The sequence below is a fragment of the Anomaloglossus baeobatrachus genome, chromosome 4 (assembly GCF_048569485.1).
Source record: "Anomaloglossus baeobatrachus isolate aAnoBae1 chromosome 4, aAnoBae1.hap1, whole genome shotgun sequence".
In the NCBI taxonomy this organism is placed as follows: Eukaryota; Metazoa; Chordata; class Amphibia; order Anura; family Aromobatidae; genus Anomaloglossus; species Anomaloglossus baeobatrachus.
In genome coordinates, this window is record NC_134356.1 from 457,796,240 (window position 1) to 457,810,482 (window position 14,243).

General features: G+C 46.1%; 1 protein-coding gene across 3 annotated transcripts in view; it reads right to left on the reverse strand.

Annotated features, from left to right (window-relative positions):
* Positions 1 to 14,243, reverse strand: part of MAN2C1 (mannosidase alpha class 2C member 1) — a 217,636-nt gene that overhangs the window by 144,966 nt on the left and 58,427 nt on the right. For all 3 annotated transcript variants that reach the window (XM_075345663.1, XM_075345662.1, XM_075345664.1), the window contains 3 exons: positions 6,796 to 6,906; positions 1,683 to 1,775; positions 1,473 to 1,589 (listed from right to left, as the gene is read on the reverse strand). In XM_075345663.1, the coding sequence (XP_075201778.1) occupies positions 1,473 to 1,589; positions 1,683 to 1,775; positions 6,796 to 6,906 (321 nt within the window). The remainder of the gene's footprint in view (positions 1 to 1,472; positions 1,590 to 1,682; positions 1,776 to 6,795; positions 6,907 to 14,243) is intronic.

Genomic DNA, 14,243 nt, shown 5'->3' on the forward strand with positions numbered 1-14,243 from the left:
AAGTTATCAAACTATACTTAAATTATAGAAAAGGCTGTTACATGTAAGCTGTAAGTAGTGGATACAGCGTATCTACCGCCTCAACCCTCGTTTCGATGAACTTACTCAGGAGGCGTGAGGAACAAGAGAACATGCCTGCTGGGGAAGTTCAACGAAACATGTGTTGGGGCAGCAGGTACACTGTATCCACTACTTACAGCTTACATGTAAATGCCTTTTCTGTAATATATGTATAGCTAGATAACTTGGTTAATATGGAGACAAGGATTTTACCCTAGTATGTTGTTATAGATATTTATTATCCTCTACCTTTTGTCAAATGTTTTACTCTATTATGTGGTATTAATGTCCTGGCAATAGTCCGCAGTCTACTATTTTAAAAGTGTTATATTTATTATGATGTATTTTAGTTTTGATTAAGTTTTTTGGTTATTATATGCTTTCATTGGTTATTTTTTTTTTTTATGTCCAAGTCTTCTAAGAGCTGTATGATAATTATTAGCCCATAATTCTGTATCTGAGTTCAGATTTATGTTGCATTGTACCAAGAGTTTGTTACATAACTTCTGACTGAATGCAATACCAGTGTTCCCTTATTTAATGTTAGGATTCTATAGTGCAGCTGGATGTATTTTTGTAATTATATAGTGTTTTCAGCTGGCACCTGTTCACACCTATTGGATGTGGGGGTCAGTCTTTTTTTTTTATAAATTTGTAGTTAATTTCTTTCTGACAGAGTACTCTGTCCTATAACCTGGGTGTGTCCATCCTCATTTATAGCTGGATCCTTTCTACCCAGACATGTAGGTTTTTAACACAGATAGAATCATTTAAAGTTAAAGTCCTGATATATATGAGATTACCTTGTCGAGGTCATTGGGCTCACATGCATTGGCCAATACATAAGCTAAGTATTTCTTTATTTATTTCAAATATTCCTATAGCAGTAATGCAATACCAGAGTTCCCTTATTCATGGTTAGCATTCTAGAGAGCAGCTGTATGTATTTTTGGAAAGTGAAAACACGACAGTAGACTTATATTTAAAGCACCACTCCAGAGGTGAAATACAAAAAAAAAAAATCAATGAAGTGGTGCAGTAAAGGAGCTAAAAGCATGTCCAATCAAAAAGGTTATGGGTCATGTGGTTTCTAATAACTCCTTTATGATAATGCCAGACAATATTTAGACGTATAGGGGTTGTAGCCATTTGCACAACCCCAGTCTATACATCCTATTAGAAGACAAGAATATAAAAGAGTGGGATTCTGCTTGGGACTACCATTCAATAGTGATAGAGACCCTTCTTCATGATTCACAATACCAGCCATTGAGCCATTGTAATGAGTACCATCTAAAGCCGCCTCTGCTCTGAAATCTGCAATACGAGATGTAAAGATGCTATATACGGCCCACTTATCTAATCAATAGATGGACCGGGATGGAGCACATATTTGACTCAAGCTAACTTACAGGAAAAGCATTAACCAGACTCCAGCTTAACTTCTGAGTGAGGAAGCGATGGATCCCACATCCGTTCATCAACTGTGGCAACTGAGCAGAGTATCCAAAAGTGTCCGGTAACCAGAACTAGGAAGAAGATTCATATGTAGTATGTAAGATCCAGAAATAAGGAAATTATATGCCATTCACTTACTTAAATCCTCTCTCTCGTCTATTCACCTCAGAGCAATAGTTACCAAATTCTTCTTGAAAGAAGAGTTGACCGTGGAGGAACTGGCGCACCATAGACTCACCACTAGGAAGGTTGCCATCCTAAAAGAAGATACCAATTAAAAATTTCACCCAAAGAAAAACTCAGTGCCTGTCGAAGGAAAAAAGATGCTTTGTGGCATACATCAAGAAAATAATAGGAGACATGTGGAGTATAAATTAGGAGATTCTCTGACATTACATGCCGAAAGCGATCAGCCCATCTGGAATTCCAGATGACGGCAGAATCATCACGATCTGCCTCACAAAAATGCTATTCCCGCAGGCCAACATGTATGATCATTTACTAGGGTAACAAAAGAGAAGTAATTGGCACATACAGTACCTACAAAGGGATGAATGGAATAAAATGCTTTCAGCCCAATGAGGGAACTATAGGACATTCACGTGTAAATTATGTCATCTGGACACGTTCTGCTGAATGATCACTGTCTTCCTATTACTGTAGATGGGGAGAAAATCATCCCCAGCGAGCGTGAGCGGGGATAGCCCACATCTCAGGAATAAGTTTCCATAAGGGTACCATCTCACTAAATGACGTACCAGCGATTCCGACCACGATACAACCTGGTCAGGATCGCTGGTGCGTCGCTACATGGTCGCTGGCGAGCTGTCAATCAGGCAGATCTCACCAGCGACCAGTGTAACGATGCTGCGCTTGGTAGCCAGGGTAAATATCGGGTAACTAAGCAAAGCACTTTGCTTGGTTACCCAATATTTACCCTAACCAGCGTACGCAGCTTACACAGATTGGTGCTCGTTGGTCTACCGCCGTCAAACACGCTGATGAGTGCTGCACAACGGGAGACCAACGAGCAAAAAATGGTCCAGAACAGTGTGTAACGATCAGCGATTTCACAGCAGGGGCCAGGTCGCTGCTTAGTGTCACACACAGCGAGATCGCTGATGAGGTCACTGGTACGTCACAAAACCTGTGACTCAGCAGCGATCTCGCTAGCAATCTCACTATGTGAGAAGTACCCCTAAGTCTATGGTTTCATCCAACACATCAATAAGTCTGTGACTACACAGTGATGACATATGGCGAGCACCACTTAAATCGCAGTTTCATACTATAATATCATATCTAATGATTTCCCATGATATCACATTGAAACCTAAGTCGTAAATGTTTCAAAATCTATTGGATTCCTGGAGCAGTAATGCAATTCAATACAGTGGAACCTTGGTTAACGAGAACAATCCATTCTGGGAGTGTGCTTGTTAACCAAGTTACTCGTTCAGCAAAGTAAGATTTCCCATAGGAAATCATTGCAATGCAGACAATTCGTTCCACAACTTGTGCAATGTCCCATCCTGGTCCCTTATTGTGTCATTCCACACATGCACAAACACGTACAAACACACAAAAACACGTACAAAACACACACAAACACGTACAAACACACACAAACATTATGCTCACCTTACCTTCCGTTCCATCGCCGGTCTCTTGGGACTTGCTGTTCGCTAGTACGGGCTGTGTATCGGGTTACCATCATGACGAGGGAGGAAATTCTGCTGCCAGAGCGCTGATGTCAAAGGCAGGAGCCGCTTGCCTCTGATTGGCCAGCGCGCTGCCTTTGAGTAGCGGTGACAGGGGAAGTTCCTGCTTCGTCGCTATGGTTGCCGATGCACAGCCTATACCGGCGAACTACAGGACCCAGGAGACCGGCGATAAAACTGAAGGTACACATATTATGCTCACCTTACCTTCCGCTCCATCGCCGGCCTCCTGGATCTTGTAGTTCACCGCGAGGATTCCTACCTCGCCGCGATGTACCGGCGAACTACAAGAACCATGAGGCTGGCGGTGGAACGGAAGGTAAGGTGAGCATAATACTGTATGTGTGTGCGAGTGTGTTTGTGTGTGTTTGTGCGTGCTTGTGCTGACTGCAAGTGCGGGTTAGAGCGCGGTGGATATACAGAACGGGAAGTGTGTGCGGTGAGTATTTTGCTCGTACAGCAAAGCTTTCTTGTTAACAGAGTTACAAATTTACAGAAAGCTTTGCTTGTTAAGCGAAATTCTCGTTAACTGGGTTACTCGTTAAGCGAGGTTCCACTGTAGTTCCCTTATTCATTTTTAGCATTTTAGTGTGCAGCAGTATGTGTTTTGTAGTTATAATGTGTTTTCAGCTTTCACCTGTTCACACCTGTTGGATGTGCGGGGCAGGGGTTTTGTTTTATAGAGTTGTAGTGCATTTCTTTCTGACTGAGCATCCACCCTCTAACCAGGCCGTGTCCATCCTCCTTAATAGCTGGATCCTTTCTGCCCAAAAATCAGCTTTTTAACCCTAGATAGAGGCACTTCAAGTCATGGTTCCAGTATATATATTATACAGTTAGGTCCAGAAATATTTGGACAGTGACACAAGTTTTGTTATTTTAGCTGTTTACAAAAACATGTTCAGAAATACAATTATATATATAATATGGGCTGAAAGTGCACACTCCCAGCTGCAATATGAGAGTTTTCACATCCAAATCGGAGAAAGGGTTTAGGAATCATAGCTCTGTAATGCATAGCCTCCTCTTTTTCAAGGGACCAAAAGTAATTGGACAAGGGACTCTAAGGGCTGCAATTAACTCTGAAGGCGTCTCCCTCGTTAACCTGTAATCAATGAAGTAGTTAAAAGGTCTGGGCTTGATTACAGGTGTGTGGTTTTGCATTTGGAAGCTGTTGCTGTGACCAGACAACATGCGGTCTAAGGAACTCTCAATTGAGGTGAAGCAGAACATCCTGAAGCTGAAAAAAAAGAAAAAATCCATCAGAGAGATAGCAGACATGCTTGGAGTAGCAAAATCAACAGTCGGGTACATTCTGAGAAAAAAGGAATTGTCTGGTGAGCTTGGGAACTCAAAAAGGCCTGGGCATCCACGGATAACAACAGTGGTGGATGATCGCCGCATACTTTCTTTGGTGAAGAAGAACCAGTTCACAACATCAACTGAAGTCCAGAACACTCTCAGTGAAGTAGGTGTATCTGTCTCTAAGTCAACAGTAAAGAGAAGACTCCATGAAAGTAAATACAAAGGGTTCACATCTAGATGCAAACCATTCATCAATTCCAAAAATAGACAGGCCAGAGTTAAATTTGCTGAAAAACACCTCATGAAGCCAGCTCAGTTCTGGAAAAGTATTCTATGGACAGATGAGACCAAGATCAACCTGTACCAGAATGATGGGAAGAAAAAAGTTTGCAGAAGAAAGGGAACGGCACATGATCCAAGGCACACCACATCCTCTGTAAAACATGGTGGAGGCAACGTGATGGCATGGGCATGCATGGCTTTCAATGGCACTGGGTCACTTGTGTTTATTGATGACATAACAGCAGACAAGAGTAGCCGGATGAATTCTGAAGTGTACCGGGATATACTTTCAGCCCAGATTCAGCCAAATGCCGCAAAGTTGATCGGACGGCGCTTCATAGTACAGATGGACAATGACCTCAAGCATACAGCCAAAGCTACCCAGGAGTTCATGAGTGCAAAAAAGTGGAACATTCTGCAATGGCCAAGTCAATCACCAGATCTTAACCCAATTGAGCATGCATTTCACTTGCTCAAATCCAGACTTAAGACGGAAAGACCCACAAACAAGCAAGACCTGAAGGCTGCGGCTGTAAAGGCCTGGCAAAGCATTAAGAAGGAGGAAACCCAGCGTTTGGTGATGTCCATGGGTTCCAGACTTAAGGCAGTGATTGCCTCCAAAGGAATTTGCAACAAAATATTGAAAATAAAAATATTTTGTTTGGGTTTGGTTTATTTGTCCAATTACTTTTGACCTCCTAAAATGTGGAGTGTTTGTAAAGAAATGTGTACAATTCCTACAATTTCTATCAGATATTTTTGTTCAAACCTTCAAATTAAACGTTACAATCTGCACTTGAATTCTGTTGTAGAGGTTTCATTTCAAATCCAATGTGGTGGCATGCAGAGCCCAACTCGCGAAAATTGTGTCACTGTCCAAATATTTCTGGACCTAACTGTATGTTGTTGTTGGTCACCGAGTTCACATGGATTGGCCAATACATAAGCTAAATACCTTTTTTTTTTTCTTTCAAGTATTCCTAGAGCAGTAATGCAATTCTAGAGTTCCTTTATTCATTGTTAATATTTTAGGGTGCAGCTGTATGTATTTTTGTATGTGTGTGTTTTCAGCTGGCACCTGTTCACACATGTTGGATGTGCGGGTCAGTTTTGGTTGATATTTTGTTGATCCAGGGAACTAGTCTGATTGCTGTATGTGGAGTCAGGAAGGAATTTTTTTCCCTATTGGAGCTTGTTTGACACATTGGGGTTTTTTTGCCTTCCTCTGGATCAACATATTAGGCTACGGGTTGAACTAGATGGACTTAGAGTCTCCCTTCAACCTTAAAAACTATGAAACTATAACTGTAGACATATGTAGACTTAAAATCGCAGTGTTGCCCTGTGACCACATCTAATGATTTCCCATGGTATCTTTTTGAAACCTAACTCGCAAATGTTTCTAAACGTATTGGATTTTCTACTTGTAGACTTCAATGCAAGTCACATGCAACTGCGACTTACCTGCAATCTGGCAGCTTTATTTCAGCAAAAGCTTTATATAGTTGCGCAACAGCAAGTCACAAACACAAACATGTCGCCATGTAGCCCCGGTCTTAATCTAACAGTGAGACTTTGTTTGTTTTTCTTAGTTTCCTATTCATTTCCCTGCTGATCTAGAGCCACAACTCTGGTGGTCCCTGCAGTAATGACATCAAATAATGCATTATGTGACCACTGCAGCCAATCTCTGGCCTCAGTGATCAAATGCCATGCATGGAAAAATTATCCCTAAGTTAAGTGATTGGGTGCAGAGGTCACGTGAAAGATGGAAGTGCAAAACCAATGGGTGACTGAATGGATAAGATAGTTATTTTAGAACATTTTCTGCCTGTTTTTAGAAATCCCATACAACCCCTATTAATATGAAAAAATATATTGGTGCTATTTAAAAAAGATGAATAAATAAAATAGGTTCGAATACTTAATACTCTGACTGGTGAGCTCTCAAAATAATGTACAGGCTTACCATCTCCACCCATGTTCCACCAACCGGTATGAATTGCCCAAGTTTCACAAACTCTTTAATCTCTGAATATAATCCAGGATACCACGTTTTCACCCAATCTAGTTGCTGAGCCTGTAAAGATAAATATTAAAAAAATCGTGTCTATTATTAAGGACATGATTTTATATTTATCAGTAAACATAGGGAGCGATACATTAAGACTGGTGTAGCACCAATATTTTTTTTTTAATTTTTCACATAATATATAACAATCAATGAATATGAAATATACTATAGCATTGTTCAAGGTATTAGACAAGGAATTCTTATTGGAAAATAAAGACAAGGTTACTGAAAATATTCAGCAGCAGGTTTCAAAGCTCTATCAATAATATACGAACACTGATAAAGAGGAGAGAGGGGGATGGGTAAGAGGGAGAAAACATCTTGCGTTTAGTAACAATCATCCCATGGAGCCAAAATTTGATTACAAAGATTCTAGTCTCTTTAATCCTTGACTTGAGGTCTTTAAAATTGTGGGAGCAGCTGTTTGTTTCCAATGGGAGGCAATAAGGCATCCTGGCGGGATGTATTCCCAGCACACGCCAATTTTAATGAAGCGCTCGTTAGAGTACACGGACCGGATTCATCAAGCGTCAATCGATGGACATCCAGCTAGTACTGCCACTAGTAATGTACACCAGCCGGGGGTTGGCATATATTTTTGGAGTAAGTTACACGACTTTAGTGGCGTGGCTTATGATGCATTTGATGAGTGGGCGAGGCTATGCCCCCATCCTGCCCATATCTAGCCCTTGCTATAATCATATTGGACCGACAAGAGTCCCAATATTTTTGCAATTATTAAGGCATTTACACCAGATTTCTGGTGTAAGCATCTTAATGAATTGCCCCCTTAGGCCAGGGACACAAGGGGTTATGTGCGATCCTCGCATGACACTTGGCTCACACTGGCAGCACAGCAGGAGCCGAGTGTCATGCGAGGGTCATTGCGACTGTGGTCCGATCAGACTACAGCTGCGGGGGGCGGGCCGGCTCTGAGGAGGAGCGGGCCGGCACTGTAGAGGGGAGGACCGGCGCTGCGGAGGGGAGGGAGGGATTTATCTCCCGCTCTCCTCAGTAGATGGTAATTGTGATTCTCGCACTGCTCTTGCATTACACCGGTGTAATGAGAGTGCAATGCAATGTTTCTCTCGCCCCATATACTTGCATAAGTGCGAATGGAACAGGATCGCATTCCACTCACAGCATGCTGCGACCGTTTTCTCGGTCCAATTAGGACAGAGAAAATAATCGCTCATGGGAGCGGGCACATGGAGTCATATTGGTCCGAGTGGAATGCTATTTTTTATTCCACTCGCACCGTTTTTCTCACCGTGTCCTAGGCCTTACTGTAAAGTTTTACATGTGAGGCCACACTTGGGATACCGATATGTAAAATTCTGACATCAAACATCTCACAATAGTTTTTACATTACGATATTTGCTATTAGACAAGGAAAACATAAGTAGCAGCACAAAACAGTAAAACAGATCTGAATTAACCCTGCATTTATTTAGATCATATACATCATGGATATATAAGATCACATACAGTGGTGCTTAAAAGTTTATGAACCCTAAAATTTTTCATAGGTTTGCATAATTTTGATCTAAAACGTCATCAGATTTTCACACACATCCAAAAAGTGGATAAAGAGAAACAATCATATGAGTCAAAAATAGTAGACTTTGCCATTTTTAAATGAGGAAAATGATCCAAGTTTGTCTGTCACAATAAGTAATTCTGTATACCTCGAAGAAAAGGGGAATTTTGTTTACTTACCGTAAATTCCTTTTCTTCTAGCTCCTATTGGGAGACCCAGACAATTGGGTGTATAGCTTCTGCCTCTGGAGGCCACACAAAGTATTACACTTTTAAAAAAGTGTAACCCCTCCCCTCTGCCTATACACCCTCCCGTGGACCACGGGCTCCTCAGTTTGGTGCAAAAGCAGGAAGAAGAAACTTATAAATGGTCTAGAGCAAATTCAATCCGAAGGATGTTCGGAGAACTAAAGACCATGAACCAAAAGAAAAAATCAACATCAACAACATGTGTACACAAAAGAACAACCTGCCCGAAGGGCACAGGGGCGGGTGCTGGGTCTCCCAATAGGAGCTAGAAGAAAAGGAATTTACGGTAAGTAAACAAAATTCCCCTTTTCTTTGTCGCTCCATTGGGAGACCCAGACAATTGGGACGTCCAAGAGCAGTCCCTGGGTGGGTAAACCAATACCCCAATAGAAAGAGCCGGAAACGGCCCCCTCTTACAGGTGAGCAACCGCCGCCTGGAGGACTCGCCTACCTAGACTGGCGTCTGCCGAGGCATAGGTATGCACTTGATAGTGCTTCGTGAAAGTGTGCAGGCTAGACTACGTAGCCGCCTGACACACCTGCTGAGCCGTCGCCCGGTGCCGCAATGCCCAGGACGCACCTACGGCTCTGGTAGAATGGGCTTTCAACCCTGAAGGGGGCGGAAGCTCAGAAGTACGGTAAGCCTCGAGAATCGGCTCCTTGATCCACCTACCCAAGGTGGACTTGGAGGCCCGAGAGCCCTTATGCTGGCCAGCGACAAGGACAAAGAGCGCGTCTGAACGGCGCAGGGGCGCCGTGCGAGACACGTAGATCCGGAGTGCTCTCATTAGATCCAAAGAGAGCAAATCCTTCTCACACTGGTGAATTGGAATAGGGCAAAAGGAAGGCAAGGAGATATCCTGATTTAGATGAAAAGGGTATACCACCTTAGAGAGGAATTCCGGGACAGGACGCAGAACCACCTTATCCTGGTGGAAAACCAGGAAAGGAGATTTGCATGACAGCGCTGCAAGCTCCGACACTCTCCGAAGTGATGCGACTGCAACCATGAAGGCCACCTTCTGAGAAAGACGGGAGAGAGTGACATCCCGCAACGGCTCAAAAGGCGGCTTTTGAAGAGCCTTCAGGACCCTGTTAAAAACCCAAGGTTCCAACGGACGTTGTAAGGTGGGACCATGTGGCAAACCCCCTGCAGGAACGTGCGGACCTGCGGAAGTCTGGCTAGTCGCGTTTGAAAAAAAACACGGAGAGCGCCGACACTTGGCCCTTGAGAGAGCCGAGGAACAAACCCATATCCATTCCAAATTGTAGGAATGAAAGAAATGTGGGTAAGGCAAACGGCCATGGAAAAAAACCGTTATCAGAGTACCAGGATAAGAAGATTTGCCAAGTCCTGTGATAGATCTTGGCGGACGTTGGTTTCCTGGCTTGTCTCATGGTGGCAATTACATCCTGAGATAACCCTGAAGACGCTAGGAGCCAGGACTCAATGGCCACACAGTCAGGTTGAGGACCACAGAATTCAGATGGAAAAACGGGCCTTGGGACAGCAAGTCTGGGCGGTCTGGAAGTGCCCACGGTTGACCCACTGTGAGATGCCACAGATCCGGATACCACGACCGCCTCGGCCAGTCTGGAGCGACGAGAATGGCGCGACGGCAGTCGGCCCTGATTTTGCGTAGTATCCTGGGCAGCATCGCCAGAGAGGGAAACACATATGGCAGTCGAAACTGTGACCAATCCTGGACCAAAGCGTCCGTGGCCAGAGCTCTGTGATCCTGGGACCGTGCCATGAAGGCCGGGACCTAGTTGTTGTGTCGTGACGCCATGAGATCGACGTCCGGTGTTCCCCAGCGGCGGCAGATCCCTCGAAACACGACTGGGTGAAGAGACCATTCCCCCGCGTCCATGCCCTGACGACTGAGAAAATCTGCTTCCTAGTTTTCTACGCCCGGGATGTGAACTGCGGAGATGGTGGAGTCTGTGTTTTCCACCCACTGCAGAATCCGCCGGACTTCCTGGAAGGCTTGACGACTGCGAGTGCCGCCTTGGTGGTTGATGTAGGCGACGGCAGTGGCGTTGTCCGACTGGATTCGGATCTGCCTGCCCTCCAGTCACCGATGGAAAGCCGATAGGGCTAGATATACTGCCCTTATCTCCAGGATATTGATCTGAAGGGATGATTCTATTGGAGTCCAGGTTCCTTGAGCCCTGTGGTGGGGAAAGGATTGGGTCTTGGCGGAGGGACGAAAGGACCGAAACCTCAATTGGATCTTCCTCTGCTGAGGTTTCTTAGGCTTGGACTGGGGTAAGGAGGAATCCTTTCCCGAGGATTCCTTAATAATCTCATCCAACCGTTCGCCAAACAAACAGTCGCCAGAAAAAGGCAAACCAGTTAAGAACCTTTTGGAAGCAGAGTCCGCTTTCCATTCGCGCAGTCACATGGCCCTGCGGACTGCCACGGAGTTAGCGGATGCCACGGCCGTACAGCTAGCGGAGTCCAGAACGGTGTTCATGGTGTAGGACGAAAATGCTGATGCCTGAGAGGTCAAGGATGAAACATGCGGGGCAGAATTCCGCGTGACGGCATTAATCTCAGTCAGACATGCCGAGATTGCTTGAAGAGCCCACAAGGCCGCAAAGGCCGGGGCGAAAGACGTGCCCGTAGCCTCATAAATAGACTTCACCAATAGCTCTATCTGTCTGTCAGTGGCATCCTTCAGGGATGAGCCATCGGCAACAGACACAACGGACCTAGCGGCCAATCTAGAGACTGGCGGATCCACCTTGGGGGAGTGTGCCCAGCCCTTAACGACTTCAGGTGGAAAGGGATAACGCGTGTCAGTGTGCCGTTTAGCAAAGCGCTTGTCCGGGACCGCTCTGGGCTTCTGGACAGCGTCCCTGAAGTTAGAGTGATCAAAAAACGTATTGCGAGTACGTTTGGGAAATCGAAATTGGTGTTTCTACTGCCGAGAAGCCGGCTCCTCTGCAGAAGGCGGGGGTGAGAGATCCAACACCTCGTTGATGGACGAGATAAGATCATTTACTAAGGCGTCCCCTTCAGGGGCATCAAGGTTAAGGGTGAAGTCAGGGCCAGAGCCCTGAGCTCCCACGTCCGCCTCGTCTTCCTGAGAGTCCTCAAGCTGGGATCCAGAGCAGTGTGAGGAGGCCGGGGAAGAGTCCCAGCGAGGCCGCTTAGCCGACCTGGGGCTGCGATCCGGGCAGGAGTCCTCCGCCTGGGACCTAGTGGCTATCCTGGGAGCGCGATGCGGCGCGGACCGAGAAGGGCCTGGAGGAGACAAACGAACAGGGGCCGGGGCCTGTGAAGGGCCCGGTCTGGACTGCAATGCCTCAATGAGCTTAGATGACCATTTGTCCATAGACTGTGCAATGGACTGAGAAAGTGTCTCAGCGAAAGAGGCCAACGACGGTGTCTCTGTCCCTGCTGACTGTTCAGGGGGAGCAGGGGGATCTACATGAGCCGAGGGGCCCACAAGTGCCCGAGGCTCCGGCTGAGCAAGCGTGGCAGGAGTCGTGCATTGATCACAGCGAGGGTAGGTGGTTCCCAAAGGTAACATAGTCCTACAAGAGGTACAGGCCGCGAAAAAAGTCTGTGCCTTAGGGGCTTTGCTCCTTGTGGACGACATGCTGTAAGCAATGGGTGTCTCTCAGGAGAGTGACCACTGAGGGTATATGGGAAAAGGGTATCCAGCCTTTCCGAATATATAAATAGATATCCCGGCACCCTAGGGGAACCAGCACCGGGTGACCGGTGTGGCTTACCAACCGCTAACGAGCGGTGTGTCCTCCAGATTCCCTGTCGTGGATCCCCCGAAGCTGTAGAGCTTTGCAGCTGAGTAGCACACACCGGCAGAATGCCAAAAATAGCCGCCGGAGCTCTCAGGGGGGGCGTGGAGCCGCGGGCGGCGCCGGCAAAAAGCGGGAATCTGGAGGCCCCAAAGTGGTCAATGAGGGGGGAGGAGACATGCAAAGAAGCTCTAGCCCTCAAAGCCGACGTCATGTCGGTAATCCCGCCCTTACCCCTGACAGGCAGGCCCGGGGGCGGGATTTTTCGCGACTAGGCCGCGGCAAAGCCGGGGACTAAATTTAAGACTGTGCCCGACAAGCAGGCACAGTGGGCGCGGAAGTCCGCCGAAAAAAACAACGGACGGAACTACCGCGGGACTTTCGGGGAGAAGGTGCGCCCACCTTCCCTGTACAGTCCCCACATGGGGACACAGAGTACCTTAAAGTTGCAGGGCCCGGTCCCTGGGGTGAAGAAGCTCCGGTCCGGCAGGTTCCACCAGGGGCTGTGGATGGAGCACGGTCCCAGCACGTGGATGACCGTTTAGGCTCCCACTTCTCCCAGAGCCGCATAAGGGATGGTGAAAGAGACGGCATGTGGCTCCAGCCTCTGTACCCGCAATGGGTACCTCAACCTTAACAACACCGCCGACATAGTGGGGTGAGAAGGGAGCATGCCGGGGACCCCATAGGGGTCCTCTTTTCTTCCATCCGTCATAACTATGTATGAGAATGCATGAGTGGACGTGTGCCTCCTTCCACACAAAGCATAAAACTGAGGAGCCCGTGGTCCACGGGAGGGTGTATAGGCAGAGGGGAGGGGTTACACTTTTTTAAAAGTGTAATACTTTGTGTGGCCTCCAGAGGCAGAAACTATACACCCAATTGTCTGGGTCTCCCAATAGGAGCTAGAAGAAAAGGAATTTACGGTAAGTAAACAAAATTCTGAAATCAAAAACTTTGATTTCAGTTTATAGTGTTTCTGCAATTGTTGACTAGTCCTGCACATCGTCTTGGAGGAATTTTAGCCCATTCTTTCTTACAAAAGAGTTTCAACTCTTATGTTGGTGGGTTTTTCACATTAACTGATTCCTTCAGGTTCTTTCATATTCCTATAGGATTAAGGTCAGGACCTTGACTTGGCCATTACAAAACTTTAATGTTATCCTTCTTTAACTATTCTTTTCTATAAGGACTTGTGCTTTGGGTTGTTGTCTTGCTGCATGACCCATGTTCTCTTGAGATTCAGCACATGGACAGATGTCCTGACATTTTATCAGCAAATTCTAAAAGGAAAATGTCAGAATTCACTTTTCCATCAATAATGGGAAGCTGTCCTAACTGGTCCAACCTAAGATACTACCACCACTTTGTTTCACAGATGGTACGTATGAGTTAAGGTACCGTCACACATAACAAGATCGCTAGCGAGATCGCAGCTGAGTCACGGTTTCCGTGACGCAGTAGCGATCCCGTTAGCGATCTTGTTATGTGTGACACCTACTAGCGATCAGGCCCCTGCTGTGAGATCGCTAGTCGTTGCAGAATGGTCCAGGCCATTTTCTTCAAAGGCGATGTCCTGCTGGGCAGGACACATCGCTGTGTTTGACACTGTGTGACAGGGTCACAGTGACTGCTGAGATCGTTATACAGATCGCTTCTGCGACCTGTATCGTTCCTGTATCGCTGGTAAGATCTGACTGTGTGACATCTCACCTGCGACCTCCCAGCAACTTACCTGCGATCCCTATCAAGTCGCATCGTTTTCGGGATTGCTGGTAAGTCGTTG